General features: G+C 35.4%; 1 protein-coding gene across 1 annotated transcript in view; it reads right to left on the reverse strand.

Moving 5' to 3' along the window:
* slc38a4 (solute carrier family 38 member 4) overlaps nucleotides 1–19,717 on the reverse strand; it is a 29,601-nt gene extending 9,884 nt beyond the window's left edge. Inside the window, exons 1-13 of the mRNA XM_056456261.1 lie at nucleotides 19,666–19,717; nucleotides 12,321–12,467; nucleotides 12,078–12,171; nucleotides 11,499–11,614; nucleotides 7,569–7,642; nucleotides 7,314–7,406; nucleotides 6,874–6,955; nucleotides 6,706–6,788; nucleotides 6,567–6,625; nucleotides 5,892–6,146; nucleotides 5,023–5,102; nucleotides 4,223–4,323; nucleotides 4,015–4,139 (exon numbers count right to left, since the gene is read on the reverse strand). Coding sequence (XP_056312236.1) covers nucleotides 4,015–4,139; nucleotides 4,223–4,323; nucleotides 5,023–5,102; nucleotides 5,892–6,146; nucleotides 6,567–6,625; nucleotides 6,706–6,788; nucleotides 6,874–6,955; nucleotides 7,314–7,406; nucleotides 7,569–7,642; nucleotides 11,499–11,614; nucleotides 12,078–12,171; nucleotides 12,321–12,427 — 1,269 coding nt within the window. The 5' untranslated portion in view covers nucleotides 12,428–12,467; nucleotides 19,666–19,717. The remainder of the gene's footprint in view (nucleotides 1–4,014; nucleotides 4,140–4,222; nucleotides 4,324–5,022; nucleotides 5,103–5,891; nucleotides 6,147–6,566; nucleotides 6,626–6,705; nucleotides 6,789–6,873; nucleotides 6,956–7,313; nucleotides 7,407–7,568; nucleotides 7,643–11,498; nucleotides 11,615–12,077; nucleotides 12,172–12,320; nucleotides 12,468–19,665) is intronic.
* Between the last annotated feature and the right edge of the window lie 874 nt (nucleotides 19,718–20,591).

A 20,591-nucleotide genomic window follows, 5' to 3' on the forward strand; every position in this document is an offset into this window, starting at 1 on the left:
TGTAATAATTATAATATTATAATATAAATTACATAATTATAAGTCTATACATTATCTGAAAATGTATAAAAAAAGCAAAAACTAAACTACACTAAAGTACTTTACATACAAATACACATTTAACATTATACATCATTATATATTTAAAAGTAAATAAATTAATATTTTAAATATTTATAAATGTCAAATAAAAGTCAAATTTAACTCTAAACATTTTACTTTTATACATATATAAAATTGTAAAATGTTATATTAAACTATTGACATGATACTGTGAAATTGCACATAGATCTTTTATTAAATATGTATTTTTAAAATGATTATTATTATTCTTATTGTTACTATTATTATTATTATATTATGAGTATTAAAATTATTCATTCATTCATTCTCTTTTCGGCTAATTCCCCATATCACCACAGCAGACTGAATCGCCAACTTATCCAGCATATATTTAACATGGTAATATAAGGGCAGCGGATGCCCTTCCAGCTGCAACCCATTACTGGAAAACACCCACACACTCTTCCATTTACACACATACACTACGGCCAATTTAGTTAATCAATTCTCCTATAGCACATGTGTTTGGACTGTGGGGGAAAACAAGGAGCACCCGGAGGAAACCCACACCAACACTGGGAGAACATGCAAACTCCACACAGAAACACCAACTGACCAAGCTATGACTCGAACCAGTGACCTTCTTGCTGTGAAGCGATCGTGCTATCTACTGCGCCACCGTGCCGCCCTATTATAAGTATTATTTTTATTAATTTATTTGTTTAGGATTTACGAAAAAAAAAACATGACAAAATGAAATAAATCAATAAAACATTTAGCAATACAGACTCAAAGTTCCTTGAAATCCATTATAATCTCCAGTGCAGTGGTCTATATAGCTAATGTCCTGTGTGTGCTCTCAGTGAAACAGGATCTGAGCGTCTGCAGGGCTTTATAAGGCCACAGCTGTCTCTGCTTATAAGAAATGTAATAATGATACTAATGTGCTCCTGATTCACAGCACTGGATGCGCTTTTTGGGAACGCTCAGCATCAGGTGTCACTCGCTCTAGATGCTCTGAGTGCCCTGGATCTGGGACAGAGCTTATATCTGAGTCACCTGGGCAACCAGTCAGAAATCAGCCAATCACATCCAGCCTCACCTGCCAGTCAGACTGTACATGTGCTGAGGAAGTGTTTTAGGGAAGAAACTTCAATTAGTTTTTAGTGCTAACAGTTCATTGTTCTCCTTACATGTATTTATTATGATAACTATGCATTATTTTTCACTGTTAAGTCACAAATACGTAGAGTAAGCACAGTTTAATGCATTTTGGTTTTAAGTGACCTAATTTTAAATGCTTTTTCAGATTATATATTTACATATGTCAATTTGCTTGCTATATTTGTCAAAGAAATGTATCCTGATTTAAAAATGCTCACACCTTTGACATTAAAATTGATGCAAAAAGTCTAGAAATCCATTTTAAGCTGTGTAAATATTCCATTTAATTGTATTTTAGTTTTATTATTTATTGTTTATTATTATAATTATTATTATTATTATCATCATTTATGTTTACTTTTAAATTTAGTGTTTGGATTTATTTCATTTATTACTATTAAAATGTGTAATTTATTTCCAACTTCTAACAATTATCTATATTTTATTTCAGCTTTATTTTAAATAACCAATGACAACTGTAACAAATGTTTTTGCATGCCATTTTAAATATTCACACGTAATTGTTGCATTTAATTTTATATATTTTTTGTTTATTCTAACAATTATTATTCTACCATTATTTTTTCTATTATTAATATTATTATTATTTAATAATTATTGTTTATTCCTAAATATATTATTTATAATAATTTTATTAGTATCTACAGAACGTTATGGATGTCGTTGACTTAATTGTGTGTAATTATTTCTAAATGTAATTATTGACAATGATGAAATAATGATTTAATTAACACAAAAATGAAATAACCACTGAACGATGAGCTAAATTTGACTGGTGATGTCATTAATTCAACAGCTTAAAGGTGCTTCAGATTAAACCGCTTTATTATATTATGATCAAAGAGTGAACAGATCATCATCAGACTAAAGCTCACATCTGTGTGTGTGTTGTTTCTGTGAGTCAAACTGAAGGTCTCAGTGGCTCTCAGACAAAACAAAGACATCTCGCTCACAAAAGGCCGTGACATTTAAGAGCAACACCAAGGCCAAGCACTAAAAACAATAATCACAAAAACTCCACAGAGCCTGATCTGAACCTGACTATGGTTTTGCGTGTGTTTGTAGCGCCACATGGTTATAGTGGCCACATGCTGTAACTGCACTTTTGGCAAGGTCACTGCACTGCATCAGGTAATATTCCATTCCCATTGCTCGCCCCGCCCTCACTGAGAAAATGGGCGGGGCTTGATTAGGAGAAAATAAGAAGCTCTCGAACGCCCTCTGTCGGTCACATGATTAAAAACAGTTTTATATGTTAATCAAGCTTTTTTCAATCTGCCTACACTGACTATATATTTTCTGCAACGCTCCTGTTTTTGTTATTTTACATTTGGACTTTAATTTATATTTAAAATGAACAACACTACTGATTGTTTTAGAACTTCCAATTTATTTGGGGAGGAAGACTAAAAATAATAAATAAACTCAAACTACTAACAAGTGTGTTCATGATTATACATAAAAAGAAAAATCATATGCAAGCAGCATTACAAGCTGTTTTAAATGTCTAAAAAGCAATGGAAGTGAACAAGACTGAAAGACTCCAGCCAAAAACAGTGAAGAAGTGAAGAATAAGGTCAATAGCTTTATTTTAAAAACATTAATCTTTTATTTAGCGCTCATATTTACTCAATACTTGACTCGAAACTCACTAAATGCACTGATAAGGCCACCAAATTGAACGAGTTTTAAAAGGCAGTCACATGAAAAAATACTACATTTATTTATATTGAATACTCTATTATATTTTTGGATTAATATTTAGCTAAACTCTATATTATATGGGATCTAAAATCTCTTTGTTAATGAAGGTTTCAGCATCCTGTAGTACCATACACTCTCAGAAATAAAGGTACGCGAGCTGTCACTAGGGTGGTACCTTTTCAAAAAGTACAAATTTGTACCTAAAATGTCCATATTAATACCTTAAGGGTACATATTAGTACCTAAAATGTACAAAAGTGTTCCTCTTAAAATTCTGAGGTACTAATATATACCTTTGAGGTACCAATAGGGACCCTTTAAGCACAAATGTGTACCTTTTGAAAAGGTACCACCCCAGTGACAACTCGCGTACCTTTATTTCTGAGAGTGTAGAGAACTGGTTAACGGCAATAAATACTGTATATTCTCTATAGTTGTTGTGTTGCAATGGCAACTGTAGAATCCCCACAATAGATTACTTACAATAGCTGTTGTGTTACCATAGCAACTGTAGAATCATCACAACAGATCACTTACTATAGCTGTTGTGTTACCATAACAACTGTAGAATCCCCACAACAGATCAATTACTATAGTTGTTGTGTTACCGTAGCAACTGTAGAATCACCACAACAGATCACTTACTATAGCTGTTGTGTTACCGTAGCAACTGTAGAATCCCCACAACAGATCACTTACTATAGTTGTGTTACCATAGCAACTGTAGAATCCCTATAACAGATGGATTACTATAGTTCTTGAGTTACTATGGCAAATGTAGAATCTCCACAACATATCAATTACTAGTTCTTGTGTTACTATGGCAACAATAGAATCATCACAACAGATCAATCACTATAGTTCTTGTGTTACCATGGCAACTGTAAAATCATCACAGCAGATTATTTCAAGTTCTTCACTACAGCGTAGCTCAAAAAACACTATAGTATTGACTGTGAATTACTGTTGTAATTCTTTCATGTGGAAATCTGCGCCATCTGCTGGACGTTTACAGACAGTACAGGATTATATTCATAAATAAAAGAGTGTTTAGTCACTCACGGGGAAGAGTACGATGGGTACGGTGAGCGTCACTGCCGTCAGCACTGCCAGTCGCACCATCAGCAGCATCGTGTCGAACTTGTAGACCTTGGTGAAAGTGTGCAGAAGCTCAGCCTCCACATGATCTGAAACACACACACACACACAGAGATGAGTGTTTCTGTTCCACAAGAGTGTGTGATGGCCAGTGTGTGTGTTTGTGACATACCATAAAACGTCAGATAACCGAAGAGAGCAGACAGCAGGTACATAACCAGCATAGCCAAGATGGAGAGGTTTGAGACGGACTGCATCCTCCGACGAGAGCGACTGAAACACATACACATGCACATCAAAAACACAACCCTAACAGCTATAACACACATCTGAGACATAGGGGGTGGGATGCTAAATGTAATTAGATTGTTATCCAGCTGTTGGTTTTGATGCCTAAATCTACATTATTCCCGCCATATATTAAATGGCATCTTTAGTTTTTGTATGCTGATCTGAAGCTATTTAAAACAAAAAATTATAGATTATACCTTTTTTAAAGTGTGTTATCTAGACTACAATCCTCACACAGAAAAGCTTTATCTACTTCCACAGATTATAGCAGGAAGGCCCAAACTCGGTCCTGGAGGGCCGGTGTCCTGCATAGTTTTGCTCCAACTTCCTTCAACACACCTGCTTGGAGGTTTCTAGCATACCTAGTAAGAGCTTGATTAGCTTGTCCAGGTGTGTCTGTAAACTTTACAGGACACCGGCCCTCCAGAACTGAGTTTGGACACCCCTGGATTATAGCATTTCATAAATTAATAAAGAGGAAACTGATAAAGTAGGGGAAAACTTTGGGTTATTAAAGTTACATATAAAAGTAAATACCTTTAAATATAATATTCATATATAATAATTATTATTTGATTTATATACAATTCATTCATTTTCTTTTCAGCTTAGTCCCTTCATTAATCTGTTATAATAATAATAATAATAATAATAATAATAATAATAATAATAATCACTCACTTCTTCAGTTCACTGTAGATGGGCAAAACTTCAGGATGACACACAAATGCGAAGGCGAGGATGGGAACAGTGTAAACAGTCTGAAAAACAAATATAACAAACACAATAAGGCTCTTTTCATGCACACACACTTGTACAGCTATGTTTACCGGGACTTTCTATAGACATAATGATGTTTCTACTGTACAGACTGTATATTCTCTCTCCTCCACCCCTAAACCAACCCTCACAGTAAATAATCTGCACTTTTACATTCTCAAAGTAACTGATTCGGTCTGATTTAGGAGCCATTTTGATCATGGGTACTAAAAACAAATGCCCACACAAGGTCAAAATGTACTGGTATTGCTATACTTGTGGGGACATTTGATCTTCACAACATAAGCAATACAGTTGAAGTCAGAATTATTAGCGCTCCTGTATATTTTCCCCCAATTTCTGCTTAAATAATAGTTAATAACTCATCTCTAATAACTGATTTCGTTTATCTTTGCCATGATAACAGCACATAATGTTTGACTAGATGTTCTTCAAGAAGTCAATGTATAATAAGCTAATAATATTGACCTTAAAAAATGGTTTTCAAAATTAAGAACTGCTTTTATTCTAGTCCAAATAAAACAAATCAGATTTTCTCCAGAAGAAAAAATATTATAAGGAAATACTGTGAAAAATTTGTTAAACATCATTTGAGAAATATTTGAAAGAAAAAAGGAGGGCTAATGACTTCAACTGTACAACACACACGCACGCACGCACGCGCGCACACACACACACACACACACACACACACACACACACACACACACACACACACACACACACACACACACACACACACACACACACAAACAATCCTCATCATTGACCTGTGAGTTGAAGATGAAGTATTTGGGTGTGCACATGTCCTGGTGGTCCTCCGGGTGAGCGCTGAACTGCACCGAGTCATGGAGAGGTGTGTGTGGATCCACAGCATTCGCAGCCGTTTCTGACATGTACGCCAGAGCCGAGGCATTGTGCAGACCATACAGAGCTATCGCATCCGATCCATTTATGCTAACGTTTGAGCCGTGCTCGAAGAAGAATGGAAGAGGACACGGCAGAATCGTCTTCTTGTAGATCAGCTGACAAATACAACATGAATTCAATTAGAAACAGCTAAAATATATGCAAATGACAATTAGATTGATGAAATATAATGCATTATGACAAATATATGCAATTATTAATATATATAAAATGCATAACATTATTTTGGAGGTCAACAGCAAAAGCTTACGGTTAAGTTTATTACAGAGAGCATAAAAAGACATGCTGTTTCATTATTGCTACACTGGTTGGAAAATTATAAATAAGAAAAAAAATCCTGAATAAAACAATATTTTAGTCTATTATTTTTATCTCACACATTAAATAAAAGACAATTCATGATTAAAATAATTAAAAAATAATGAATAACACGAAAAAATTACTCAAAACACGTAACAGGACATTGCAGAACTAAAAGCGAAGCAAACAAAGCGAATCAGCATCAGTAAACGTACCACTCCCAGGAAGAAGACCATACAGGAGAGAGAGAAGCCGCTGGTGTAGCCCAGATACCCTGCAGGACACAGCAAACATTCAGAAACACATCACAAACATCCTCACAAACTCCCTCTGATGCTCCAAAGCAAGACTCACCCAGGTTTTTCAGCAGAGACAGCGGTAAAATGATGCCGATGGACACCAGCACCACCACGTAATTCCCATCCAGATACCATTCACTGCACACAGAGACAAATGATCAGAACATCACACTGTATAATTATGACTTGATTAATCCAACTAATCATCAACCCTAATCATTACCCAGAACTCTCCTCCAGTCCGAGGAAAGCTCGAATCACCTCCGGCAGCTCGTATTTGACAATGAACAGGTAGCTGGACATGGCTGAAGACAAACAAAACACATTAAACACAATTATTCACCCTTCAATTTTAATCGTAATAATGTCTTTCGTCTTTGCCATGTTGACAGCCCATAATATTGGACTAGATATTCTTCACGATACTAATATTCAGCTTAAAGAGACATTTAAAGGTTGATTAGATTAACTAGGCAAGTCATTGTATAACAGTGGTTTGTTTTGTAGACAATCCCAAACATTTAAGGGCGCTAATAATATTGACCAAAGTAAGGTAGAAATATAACGGCTCTATTAAACACCACTTGGGAAATATTTGAAATAGAATGAAAAATTCACATCATATAACATCACTCATGCAACAAAAAAAGCCTATATATTCACCTCCTATGTTCTGCAGAGTTATAGACCCAAAAGCTGCCATTTTTCCAGGCCATCCAAACGCTCTTTCTCCAAGCGTCTCATAGATCAGCGAGCCTGTAGTGAGAGGATATTCAATATGAGTATATTTTTGATATTAATATATATATATATATATATATATATATATATATATATATATATATATATATATATATATATATATATATATATATATATATATATATATATATGTTTGCGATCTGTAGACAAACTCACCTCCTTCTTTGGCCGTCACTAATAACAGATGAACGGAATATAGTGAGAGGATAGCGACTCCCAGCAGGAGGATTCTGGGAAAACAAGAAAGAAACATCAGATAATATAAATATTTGGGTTCACAAACACAAAGCTAACCAACTGATAGAAAATGTATAATGTATAAACAAAATACAAGCATAAAAACACTATATATAGAAATGTTATGGAATTTTTATTTCTGAAACACTTTAATCAGTGTCTCTAATATTGTAACAGGGATGTGACGCTGACAACAGGGGTGAGGATCCAAATGCAGGGTTTTATTAATAGGATGATCAGGCAAGCGATGATCAACACAGAAGCAAACAGTTGTAATCCAGAGTCATAATCAAAATAACAGGCAGGTCGGCGCCAGTGGTGTAGTGGTGTAGTGGTTAGTGCGTCGACACATGCACTCAGGTGCTCACGGTGAACCAAGTTCAATTCACGCCTCACCGTCCTATGCCGATCCTTCCCCTCTCTCTGCTCCCCATGCTTTCCTGTCAATACTCTCTACTGTCCTATCCATTAAAGGTGAAAACCCCCCAAAAAATATTTAAAATAAATAAATAAAAAAATAACTGGCAGATGGTCACACGGTAAGCAGCAGACAACTTAAAACAAACAAGGTGAGAATCAAAAACACGGCAAAGCAAGACAAAGGTAACGCGTTGTAATGTCACTAAACAGATAACAAGCCTCCGCCACGACTGTGTGTTAGTGTGCTGTATTTATACTACAGTAATCAGTCAAAAAGCAGCTTTAGCTGTGAGTGTCTAATCAATGTTGACTTGGAGCAGGTGAGTGTGTGTGTTGCATGACTGGGATCTATAGTCCATAAACCGGTAGATTTGTAGTTTGTGTGAATGTGAATGTTTTCCAGTGATCTATGGTGTTGAGATCGCTGGTGACTGTGACAAATATCTCCTGTTAAGTAACATGTGGTGAGGTTTATTTCTGAAGTAGTTTTTAAGTGCAGAGGACAATCATATATATATATATATATATATGAACAACGATAATGCTAATGATTACAGATGACCGGCTTTCTCACAAGAAATGTACTGTAGTAATTTATTGTAAATAATTTATAGTTTTTTTAACCATATTATAGTAATAATATAGTTATATTGCCATGGTAACGCAGAGTTACAGTTTATGAGTTCACTATAGTAAATACTACAGTATATGAGCACATTCAATAACAATGAGTTGTAAATAAGCAGATAAACGAATGAATAAACAAAATTAAATGTAAATAAACTGAAGTACATTACACTTTACTATAGTATTTTGAACGGTTTGTATGTTCTCCCCATGTTGGCGTGGGTTTCCTCCGGGTGCTCCGGTTTCCCCCACAAGTCCAAAGACATGTGGTACAGGTGAATTGGGTAATCTAAAAGTGTATGAGTGTGAATGAGAGTGTATGAGTGTTTCCCAGTGAAGGGTTGCAGCTGGAAGGGCATCCGTAAAACATATGCTGGATAAGTTGGTGGTTCATTCCGCTGTAGCGACCCTAGATTAATAAATGGACTAAACCGAAAAGAAAATGAATGAATAAAACTAAGTGCTCACAGCCCCCTCTGCTGGTGACAATAATCAGCACATGTTTAGCTCTGGTAAGTTTTCAGGTTTCAGCACATTTATGACCTGGTCTGGATCAACAGGCACAAACCAGCTACAGCTCACCGTTAACTACCCATAAGCCCCTGCTGCGTCTGAGCGAGTCTCAGCTATAGAGACAGACTAAATGACAGAATGATGCATGGTGAAAATGGGTTAATGGTGGTTGGGTCACTGGACACCGGCCTCCTGCAGCGTACAGACCAGAAATAACCATCTGACACCCTCACTGGAGAATGAAGGAGACACGCTGGCCTGAACACCCCTCAGGTGACGCTTCGTGCTGTAGGTGTGTGTGTGTGTGTGTGTCATTTCTCCTGCGATGGTGGACAGTGGGACTGCAGCCGAACACAGCTGACTGCTGTCAGTCACACGCACGCACACACATACATACACATACACAGACACTGACATTCACACATGAACAGAAACACAGACACACAAATTCATACACACATACTGTACACAAACACACATACATGCAAACAAACAATGACATGCATATGCACATACATAGCCACAGACATACTGTACACACACATACACTTATACATGTCCTGGACACATATATACACTCAGATACATCTATACTCACACAGACACACACACATTCATACAGAAGTAGACACACACCACAGCTGCAGACACACAAATAAATAGACACAAAGACAAACATACTGTACACACACACTTACTGTACACACACACACACACACACACACACACACACACACACACACACACACACACACACACACACACACACACACACACACACACACTCATTCCTTTTACTTAAGTAACTAAAAAAGGAATACTGAGAAGATTTCTATGATATTTATATCTACAGACAGTTATACATGACAAAACTTACACCTCTTAACAGCAACAACAAAAATACCTCCTTCAATTAAGCTTTTTGGAGTATATTTGACAGCTTTTTTGGTCCCTTTTGGGTACAAACTGTCCCCAGAAATGGTCAAGTGGGTCAAATACACACACACACTCACACACATATGTTTTAACCCCTCAGTGAACAGCAGACACAGGGCTAAATATAGGCGTATAGTTGATTAGTGTTATGTGCAGTTTAGCATGTCCCGCAGTCCCTGACACACCGGCGTCTGCTCTGCATTCTCTGATAACAAACTCTCAAGGGCTTTCTGGAAGTTCTGCATTCACTGCACACTTCAGTACTCTCAGTACTCTCTTTTACAACCACTACAGACATTTATACGTATTTACAGTCATTATTTAATGTCATTTCATCCATTATTTAATGTTAATGTATGTACTAACATAAAGAATGAACAATTCAGTAGTTATTACATATATGATTATGTAAGTCAGTAAAAATAAAGTCATTCAGTTATTTTTAACTCAGTGCATTACCTAATGTTGACAGACAGACAGATAGAGAGATAGACAGACAGACAGATGGATAGAAAGATAGAGAGAAAGACTGATAGACAGACAGACAGATGGATGGACAGACTGTCTGTCTGTCGGACCAACAAATGGATGGATGGATGGATGGATGGATGGATGGATAGATAGATAGACAGGTGGATAGATAGATAGATAGATAGATAGATAGATAGATAGATAGATAGATAGATAGATAGATAGATAGATAGATAGATAGATAGATAGATAGATAGATAGATAGATAGATAGATAGATAGATAGATAGATAGATAGATAGACAGGTGGATAGACAGACAGACAGACAGACAGACAGACAGACAGACAGACAGACAGACAGACAGACAGACAGACAGATAGATAGATAGATAGATAGATAGATAGATAGATAGATAGATAGATAGATAGATAGATAGATAGATAGATAGATAGATAGATAGATAGATAGATAGATAGATAGATAGATAGATAGACAGACATATAGGTGGATAGACAGACAGACAGACAGACAGACAGACAGACAGACAGACAGACAGACAGACAGACAGACAGACAGACAGACAGACAGACAGACAGACAGACAGACAGACAGATAGATAGATAGATAGATAGATAGATAGATAGATAGATAGATAGATAGATAGATAGATAAGATAGATAGATAGATAAGATAGATAGATAGATAGATAGATAGACAGACAGACATATAGGTGGATAGACAGATAGACAGACAGATAGACAGATAGAAATGACACTCTTAATGCGGTCGTTCTAGTATCTGCATTCCAGGATCTGTGTTATGACTGGCTGAACTCATGCAGATGAGCTCTAGTAATGTGGGAAATGTTGGCACACACTCACATGAACAGGATGATGCCAGTGTTGGCCATGGCGAAGGACAGACCCAGAATCCCACTGCCCATGATGGCGTTACTGAGGTTAAAGACCGACATGCCAAAGGAAGCATGACCCGGGTGCTGTGAGAACGAGAGAGATGCTATCAGCAGCTGTTATGTAGGACTGAAGAGTTTATTCTGTGATAACAACCGACTGGATGTGCATTATACTGATTATTACACAAAACTATTAGACACAAAACGTTAATCTGAGCTGTAGTCATTCATTAGCTCTTTAATTAAATGCACACCTTGCTGAAAGATGGACCTAGTTAAGTCTTTAAATGTGACTTTAAGCTGAATACTAGTCTCTAGCAAAATAGCTAGTAAAATATCATGTACTGTCATCAAAAGAAACTCGTTATTAGAAATGAGTTATTAAATATATGCTTAAAATGTGTTTCCAAAAAGATTAGCACTTGAGAAATACATAAAAATAAATAATACAGCTTATAATGTCATTATTGAGGCATCAGAATCAGGTATGGTGGAGTGAGGGGTTTAATAAACATAATGAATGTGTGTTTCAGAAGTAAAATCGTACATATTCTTCATTATATTCCTCATATTTCTTCTTCTTCATCAACCCGTTGGTGAGAAACTTCTGACTCTCTGCATCATCTTCATCCAGAAATTGGCTGTAGAGCACAACACACACACACACACACGTTATTTTACACATACATTAGTATGCTATTAAAGATACGCTCCTGATTCATGTGTCACAGTGTTCTGCGTGTGTATCAGGAGAGTTTCAGGGTTAAACACACAGCGCAGAGACTCTGACCTGTTGATTGTGGCCTTTTCAGAGTCCATGTTCTCTCTGTAGCTGTCGTCCACACTGCTCTCATCCTCCATCTCTGCGCTCACTTTCTTCAGTTCCATTCGCTCCATCTTTACAGCTGATTATTAGGTTACGCGCTGGGGAAAACAACTGAAAACAAAACCACAGATTATTAGTTTAGAATCTATAATAAGAGGAGATTCTTCATGTATTCATTCTAAGTTTTTTTGTAAATGCGTCTAAATTGTGGCAGGTTAACTTGTGTTTATGACCAGCGACCTTGAACCTGTTCAACACAACAAGATTTGGAGCCAAAGGTATTGACTGAACATCTGAACTTGTGGTGATAAATGGATCAATATAAACTCAAAACACTAAACAAATCTGAGCTGTTCCAGTTTAACCATGGTAAACGATACCCCGCTGTTTCATTCCACCCATTTTAAGGTTGAGTTCAAATGTAAAAACTAAATATATAATGATTATACTTTATGGTGATATTTTGAGATTCATAATGTGCAGCCGGTTTTATTTTAAAATCAAAATAACGAAGCACCTTTCAAGCATTTATTATACTAAATAGTAAATTCATTATCTTAAAATAAGCACTGCAACATGGTTATTTGACATTTATTATTATTTTTTTCCCAGCAAAGAAACCCCAAGATCAATATTTTAAGATTCATAACGTGTTTTATTTCAAAATCTAAATAATGAAGCATCTTTTAAGTATTTAATTACTGCATATCTTAAAGTAAGCATTGCAAGAGGAGTAATTTATGTTTATTATGTTTTTTCCAGCAAAAAAAACAAAACAAATATATTTAGTTTAATAATATGAAGATGGTTTTTTTCAAAATCTAAATAATAAAGCACCTTTCAAATATTTACTGCATTATCATAAACTAGTCAGATTCACGTGGCTATTAAAAAATTGTAATGATTATTTACATTTTATCAGCCAAAAAATAAATATTTGGTGTAATAAAAACTGTAAAACCCCTTTTATTCAAAATATAATTAATGAAACACATTTTTAAGTATGTAATTTACTGGGTTGTTGTGAATTGTCAGATGGTTATTTGTTTAGTTTTCAGCAAAAATAATAATAATAATAATAAAAATGTGTTTTAAAAAAAAAAAACATAAAAAAACACATAAAAAAAATAAATAAAAACAATAAAATAAAATAAAATAATCAAAAATTCTGTAAATGATTCTTTAACTGAACTTATATGATATATTATTATATAATAGTGTTTCTGGGTCCATCTTAATAAGTCATTTATAGTTTGTCCTGATGAAACCAAACAGAGATAAATGTTTAAAAGATATAATTATTGACATTTTGTTGGTTCTGTGCCCAAGGACTGCTGTTGATTTCCAACATGCGTTTCAGCGGTGATCAGTGAACACAGATCAGCATTACTGCACCACAGAACTTACTTAAAACTATAAATTAAGCCTTGCATTTATTGTTTTTGGCATTTTATGAACTAAACGACACCAAAAAAGTCTATTGTGATGATGGTTTATAAAAAAGCATCAAGTAACAGTCAAATTTATTTACCAGTTTAATCTACGAGCATGTGCATTCTGTTTTAATACCCACATAAAAAATGTGTACATTTTATTTAATTGAGCTATTGCATATTATTAAACCAAAAACAACTACTCTTAATCGCCAAGAAGGTTATTTTCTATCATTTAATTACATTTCTTGACATATAAATTCTATTTTAGATGTAAAACATCTTTTTTCTACACTGAGAAAAGTGTTGCATGCAAAACTATTGCAAACAATTTATTTGTGTTGAATTTAAACAAACAAATTAAATTTAATAATGTTCAACTTAATTTGTTTGTTTAAATTCAGCCCAAATAAATTGTTTAAAACCACTTAACGTAAAAAAAATTGAGTAAATCCAAGGAATCATCTTTGAATAATTTTTTTCAGTATACATCCACTGTAAAAAATGCGGGGTTGTTGCAACCCAACATTGGGTTGAATATGATCAAACCCAATGCTGGATAAACTATTTTCTATTAAATGTACATTGCAGTTTTTAACCCAACAGTTGGCTTTTGCATTATATTATTCAACAAAAAAACATTTCTTAATCCTCAGTTTTTTTATTATTAATTAAGTGTCTTTACATATAATTTCTACATTAAATGTACTAAATCTTTTTTCTCTCTATACCCACTCTAAAAAATGCTGGGATACTGCAACCCAGTATGGACAAAGCCAATGTTGGATAAAAAAATTCTTTTAAATGTACATAGCAGTTTTTAACCCAACAGTTTGATTTGTCCATATTCGTCCTGCCTTTGGATTACAGCAACAAAAGGTTTTGTTAGTTTATATTAGTTTTTTCCACATAAATATTTCAATTCTTTTTAACTCAAATAAATAATAACAATGTCCAATATACATTCCATTTCACAGCTTTTCAATGTGTTGTTTTGTCCTTTGGTGGTTAAAGATGCTTGTTTTGCTTTAATATAAGACATCTAAACATTATCATGTGTAATAATTAAACTTCATCAGGTAAAAGTAGCCCAAAATCCTAGAAACATCTGTTTGAAAAAGGTTGACAAATAATAACACCAATCTTCATCCAGAAAACATTTTCTTCAGCAAACGTACAGCATGTTTTACTGCATGTTCTTGGAGCTTTGAGCCTCCAGTCTCAGATCTGTAACCACTAACTCAGTTTAAGTGACGTTTTATCATCACAATCACAAACACACACTCGTCACCATTGCCCAATTCACAATTTATTCCAGTGGAGAGCTGCTGTTTTCCTCCAGCTCTCCATAAAGGCTGTTTGTTGAATGTTTGGGTTGAGGACTCAAGTATCTGTGCGTCTGATCCACTCCGTGACGCATGAACTCTGAAATCAGACGCGTTTAGAGCTGCTCAAACACACACCTGTTATGAGCACACAACACGCACTGGCCTCAGGTCAGCTATTTCCAGCAATAACCATCCCCAAAGAGACAGAGAACATTGCATAAGGATTAGATGAGCCAGTTTATAAGCCAAAACACCGCCAAACCATTCTTACACCCAATTACCCACAATCCTCCACTTCACCCACACAAAGCCCTCATTGATAGGATTCATAAACGCGGCCAGAGAGGCCACTGCACTATAGACTCATGGAAAGCTGAAAATCTTCCACAGGCCTACAGGACTGAGAGTGCGACACGTTTACTGGATTCACACATGACAACGCTTTTACACTGGGAACGTTCTGGTAAGGTTATTTATGGTAACATTAATAAAACATTCATAAAAATTCAATCCATTACGCATCATTTTTGGAATGTGTTCCTTCTAGAAAAGACGTTCTTTGATGTTCTTTAAAAATGTTTAGAACATTCAGAGAACATTCCGAAGTGACGTTTCCATGAGGCTGTGAGTCCACAGACAGCTTTTCTCTCGAGATGAACGTTTGTTTTCTGTTGTTGACGGTGTCACTGTGTTTTTTGAGCGCTCAGCTTTTTTGTCAGCCATTACAAGTAGGCTTGTCATGATAAGGAATGTTTGTTGTGCGATATATTGTCACAGAAATTGTCACAATACTCGATATTCTTGCCATTTTGAGGTCACTTTATGCCACTGATTATATACTTACTTACTCCCAGGGCCGTTTATACTGAAGTTGATATTTAGTTGCACCATGTCCATGTTTCGTAACCCCCAACCTGGAGGACCAGAACATATACTCATACACTACGGACAATTTAGCTTACCCAATTCACCTATAGCGCACGTCTTTGGACTTGTGAGGGAACACCCGGAGAAAACTCGAACATAGGGAGAACATGCAAACTGCACACAGAAATGACAACTGCATTATATTAATACAAAAAGATATAAACACTGTAAAATACGTATCATTCTTAACATTATTTCGATTTTATCATTTGATGTTAAGAAGGTAAATGTCCTATTATATATACTATTAAACGTTGTATTAGGTTTATGCCCAAATATAAACTTTGACACCGGTGAGGTAGAACGTAAATGTCATTGTAAAATGGCTTTAACGTTAGTTGTAAATTCGTAAATATATAATGCAATTGCAAAACTGATTGAGGTCATCTCCAAGTTTTGCATAATAAGTCGATGTTTTGATTATTGTGACAGGCCTAATTAGAAGTTAAATAATGCAACGATTATTCATAACACTTCTGAGCCAACTGTCCAATCGAATTGGAGATACCACCCAATGGTCAACAAATAATAAGATTAACAAATAAATAAAAAAGACTTTCGACTTGTAATAGTACAGCAGGGATACTCTGTATCATAGCAACTGACTAAAAAATGCAGCACTGCAAAAAAGATCACAGCTGAGCATGGACACACACCTAACAGGGATCTGGTCTTTATTCTTAAATCAATTACGCATCATTTTGGAATGTTCTGCTCTGCTCCTTTAGAAAAGACGTTCTTTGATGTTTTTTAAAAATGTTTAGAACGTTCAGAGAACATTCCGAAGTGACGTTTCCATGAGGCTGTGTTGTCAATGGTTTTCTGTTGTTGTCAGTGGTAGAGCTGTGCTTTTTGAGCACCTGCAGCATAGCAAGACTCTGACTTTTGAACGTTTTTTTAGGGTCACTCAGCATTTTTTCAGCCATTGCAAGTTTAAATATGCAGCGCTCATCAATTTTGAGCCAGCTGTCCAATCATAGTGGAGAAGGGGCAGGACAATTCCAGTCAACTGTCAACTCACAATCTGATAAAGACTTTTAACTTGTAATGATAAAGCAGGAATATCATAGCAAGCAACTGGAATAAATGATGTGCTGCAAAAACGATAACGTCATTTTTAAAACAGCGCTTGCTTTTCTGCAGTTGCCACACACCCTTAAATGATCTGGGCTTTGTTCTGAAATCCATTATACATCATTTTTTAAAATGTTTTACTCTGAAATGTTGTTTTCTCTTTTGTTTTTTAAAGTTTTTATATTTGTTTAGAACATGCAAACATTCTGAAATAATGTTTCCATTAAAATACATTAGAGAAAGTTTTCTAGGACCTTCATCTTGGAACAATGGAACAATGGCGACAGCAGTATAAAACACTAAAACAAGGCATGTGCGAAATAAATGAAAATTCGATGCCAAAAACTGAAAAGACTTTGTCATAATTATTATGTATTATTTGATTGAACAATGTAATTGCACTACTAAAAAAAAAAAACACAAGCCAATAAAATAACCACATCTTATTGACAGTAATATTTTATTGTCAGTTCACGAGTTTAAAATTAATTTTACCAGCACTGCCATGACAGCACTATTGTTAACAGTTGATGCAAAGATAAGTATACATGTACATGAGTAGAATCTTGAACTGTGAAAATGACGTATGCACAATCACCGGTGCACTGTTCCTGCGCTTCAACACCATTAAAAATAATGAGTTTCATAGCACAGTGAATTCTGTGTCCAGTGTGAAAGCCCTTTTCAGAACGCACAGTGAAAGCTTTTTTGGGTTCATATTTTTTGTCTGTTTTCCCTTAAGAAAAAAGCATAGGTGGCTGAAAATTGGGTGTATCCCTAAAACATCAAAGTTTAAAGTGACAATTATTAACAATAATAATCAAAAAGCACTTCTGCCGATATATATATATATTTAATAATCTTAACTATAGCCGTTAAAACTCGCAGCTCTTGCAATCACAGATTAGAGTTAGTTTTATAATCATAGTTAGACTGTTTTGAGTTAGCCAATGTGAAGATAATGGAATTAATGAAGGACCTTTTACAGGGTTATCAAAAACAGCCATTGCTACGTAGACTGTAATAATGCTGGGTTCCACACAATTCCTTCATGCTGTCTCAACACAAAGTTAACTTGATTGTTTTTACAAATTTAGTGGACTGAACATAAAACAATTAAGCTCTCCCAAAAAAACCTCAAAATTTTGTTGATTCAGCTCATTTTAAATAAGTATTTGAATCTTTTTTTGAGTGTATATCCATTGATATATAAAGTATTCCTCTTTTTTTTCCACCTGCTAACTGACAAAACAAACGCAACGCTAGCATTAATGAACTCATACCACTTTTTCTGCACTGTTGCTGTGGCTTCTAGGAACATAACGTTTCAGAACAAACTCCCACCCTGTTCAACCAGACTAACCTGAGATAAAAGCCTCGAACAAACCCAAACACGACCAAACACACCTTTAACACCAGCACAGTTAGAGTTTATTTCAGGCTCTCTCTCTGACTCTACAGTACGCATGACTGGAAAAATACAATATTAAATACTCAAGTCTACACCAAAACAAAGACATTTAATGGAGAACTAATCAGATAATAATAATCAAGCATTTCCATCTTCACAAGCCTTTAGATTGCAATCTGAAACATTCAAACAATTAAACACAAAGTGCAACCAAAATCTGACCTATCCAAGGTACACAGTGCGCTCACAAGAACTTAATTTCACTATTACTGCTTCAAAGTCGACTGTTTTATGCAGTGTGTTGCTTGACTTGCCGTTTCTTTAAGCAATTGTGAAATTAACAAGCAATTTCAAAGCTAACCTAGCCTCTACAGCAACTTTTTTTTTTTGTTGACAAGTCGCTGTGGTGAAAATCTCCAAGCAGCTGGAGTGTTTTACGACGAGAAACACTCGCTCTTCAAAGAGAATGTCTGTGTTTGTACTCCAACCAGCATTCTTCAACAAGCTGGCTTGGACTAACACAGACCACACACACACACACACACACACACGCACACACACACACATATATATATATATATACACACACACACATACACATATATGCTTACACCATAAACCACTAGCACCAATCTAGCTGTGAACTCCATTATAATATTGTAATAAAGTGTTTTTACTTACTATGAGAGCCTACACCATAGACCACTAGCGCTAAACAACAAAATGCACACACTTTTAAACATCTTCTCAGCTGCAAACCCATTACAATATAATAATAATGTGTTTTTAACTCACTATGAGTGCCTACACTATAAACCACTAGCACCAAACAACCAAATACACACACTCTTAAACATTTTCTCAGCTGTAAACTCACTATAATGTAGTAATAACATGTTTTTTACTCACTATGAGAGCCTACACCAGAGACCACCATCACCAAACAACCAAATGCACACACTCTTAAACATTTTCTCAGCTGTAACCTCATTATAATGCAATAATAACATGTTTATTACTCACTACGAGAGCCTACACCGTAGACCACCATCACCAAACAACCAAATGCACACACTCTTAAACATTTTCTCAGCTCTAATCTCATTATAATATAATAATAACATGTTTCTACTCACTATGAGAGCCGGACTGACGCTGAACACTAGTTGCTGAACACTGATGAGTTTCTTTTTAGCCCTGGAGGTGAGTGGCAGATTTAAAGACCTTTGGGAGGGCCGACATCAGCCAATCAGAATGCTTCAATTGTCCGGCACCAGTTCTTAACCCCACCTCTTCTCCCCCCCTCCACCTGCGTCACTGATGGGCACACGGGCTTCCAGAAATTAGTTGGAGATAAGGAGACGAGTTGCATCAACTTGTGTTTGCACTGGGGCAAAAATCTGGGGTCGTTGGATGCAGATATTAAAAAAACAGCTCTCGGACACCAAGCAGCAGCCGCGGATCTGAATATGCTACTGCAAACACTCATACAGACACGCATGATGGGGTCACTGATCAATATGAAAGCTAGTTTCCGACACACAATTAAATATAAAAGCGGGAACGATGTTAGAGACTCTAAATTTTCTCAAAACTTTTCTCAAATATAAGTTTGTAGCTCGTAAATGCAAGATAAAAACTTAATATCAAATAGACTAATTTATTAAACAAAATTCTGAGTTTACAAAACTATTTACAGATAATTACGATGACTATTTCAGTTTCTGATGTTTTTATTTTCTCACAACTGCAAGTTTAATTTGGACATTTGTTTGTCGCAACTGCAACAGAAATTAAAGTTTATTAAAGAGTTTATTAAAGTAAAATTAGTTTAGCAGAATTCTGACGTTACAAACAAAACATTTAAAGATAATTAAATATAATATAATTATGACAATTTAATTCTACAAGACACTATTCTTTCAGTTTCTGATATTTTTATTACACCAACCAGCAGTCGCAGACTGAATATGCTACAGCAAACACTCATACAGACACGCATGATGGGGTCACTGATCAATATGAAAGCACACGATTAAATATAAAAGCTGGAACGATGTTT

This window comes from Danio aesculapii, chromosome 4, assembly GCF_903798145.1.
Source record: "Danio aesculapii chromosome 4, fDanAes4.1, whole genome shotgun sequence".
In the NCBI taxonomy this organism is placed as follows: Eukaryota; Metazoa; Chordata; class Actinopteri; order Cypriniformes; family Danionidae; genus Danio; species Danio aesculapii.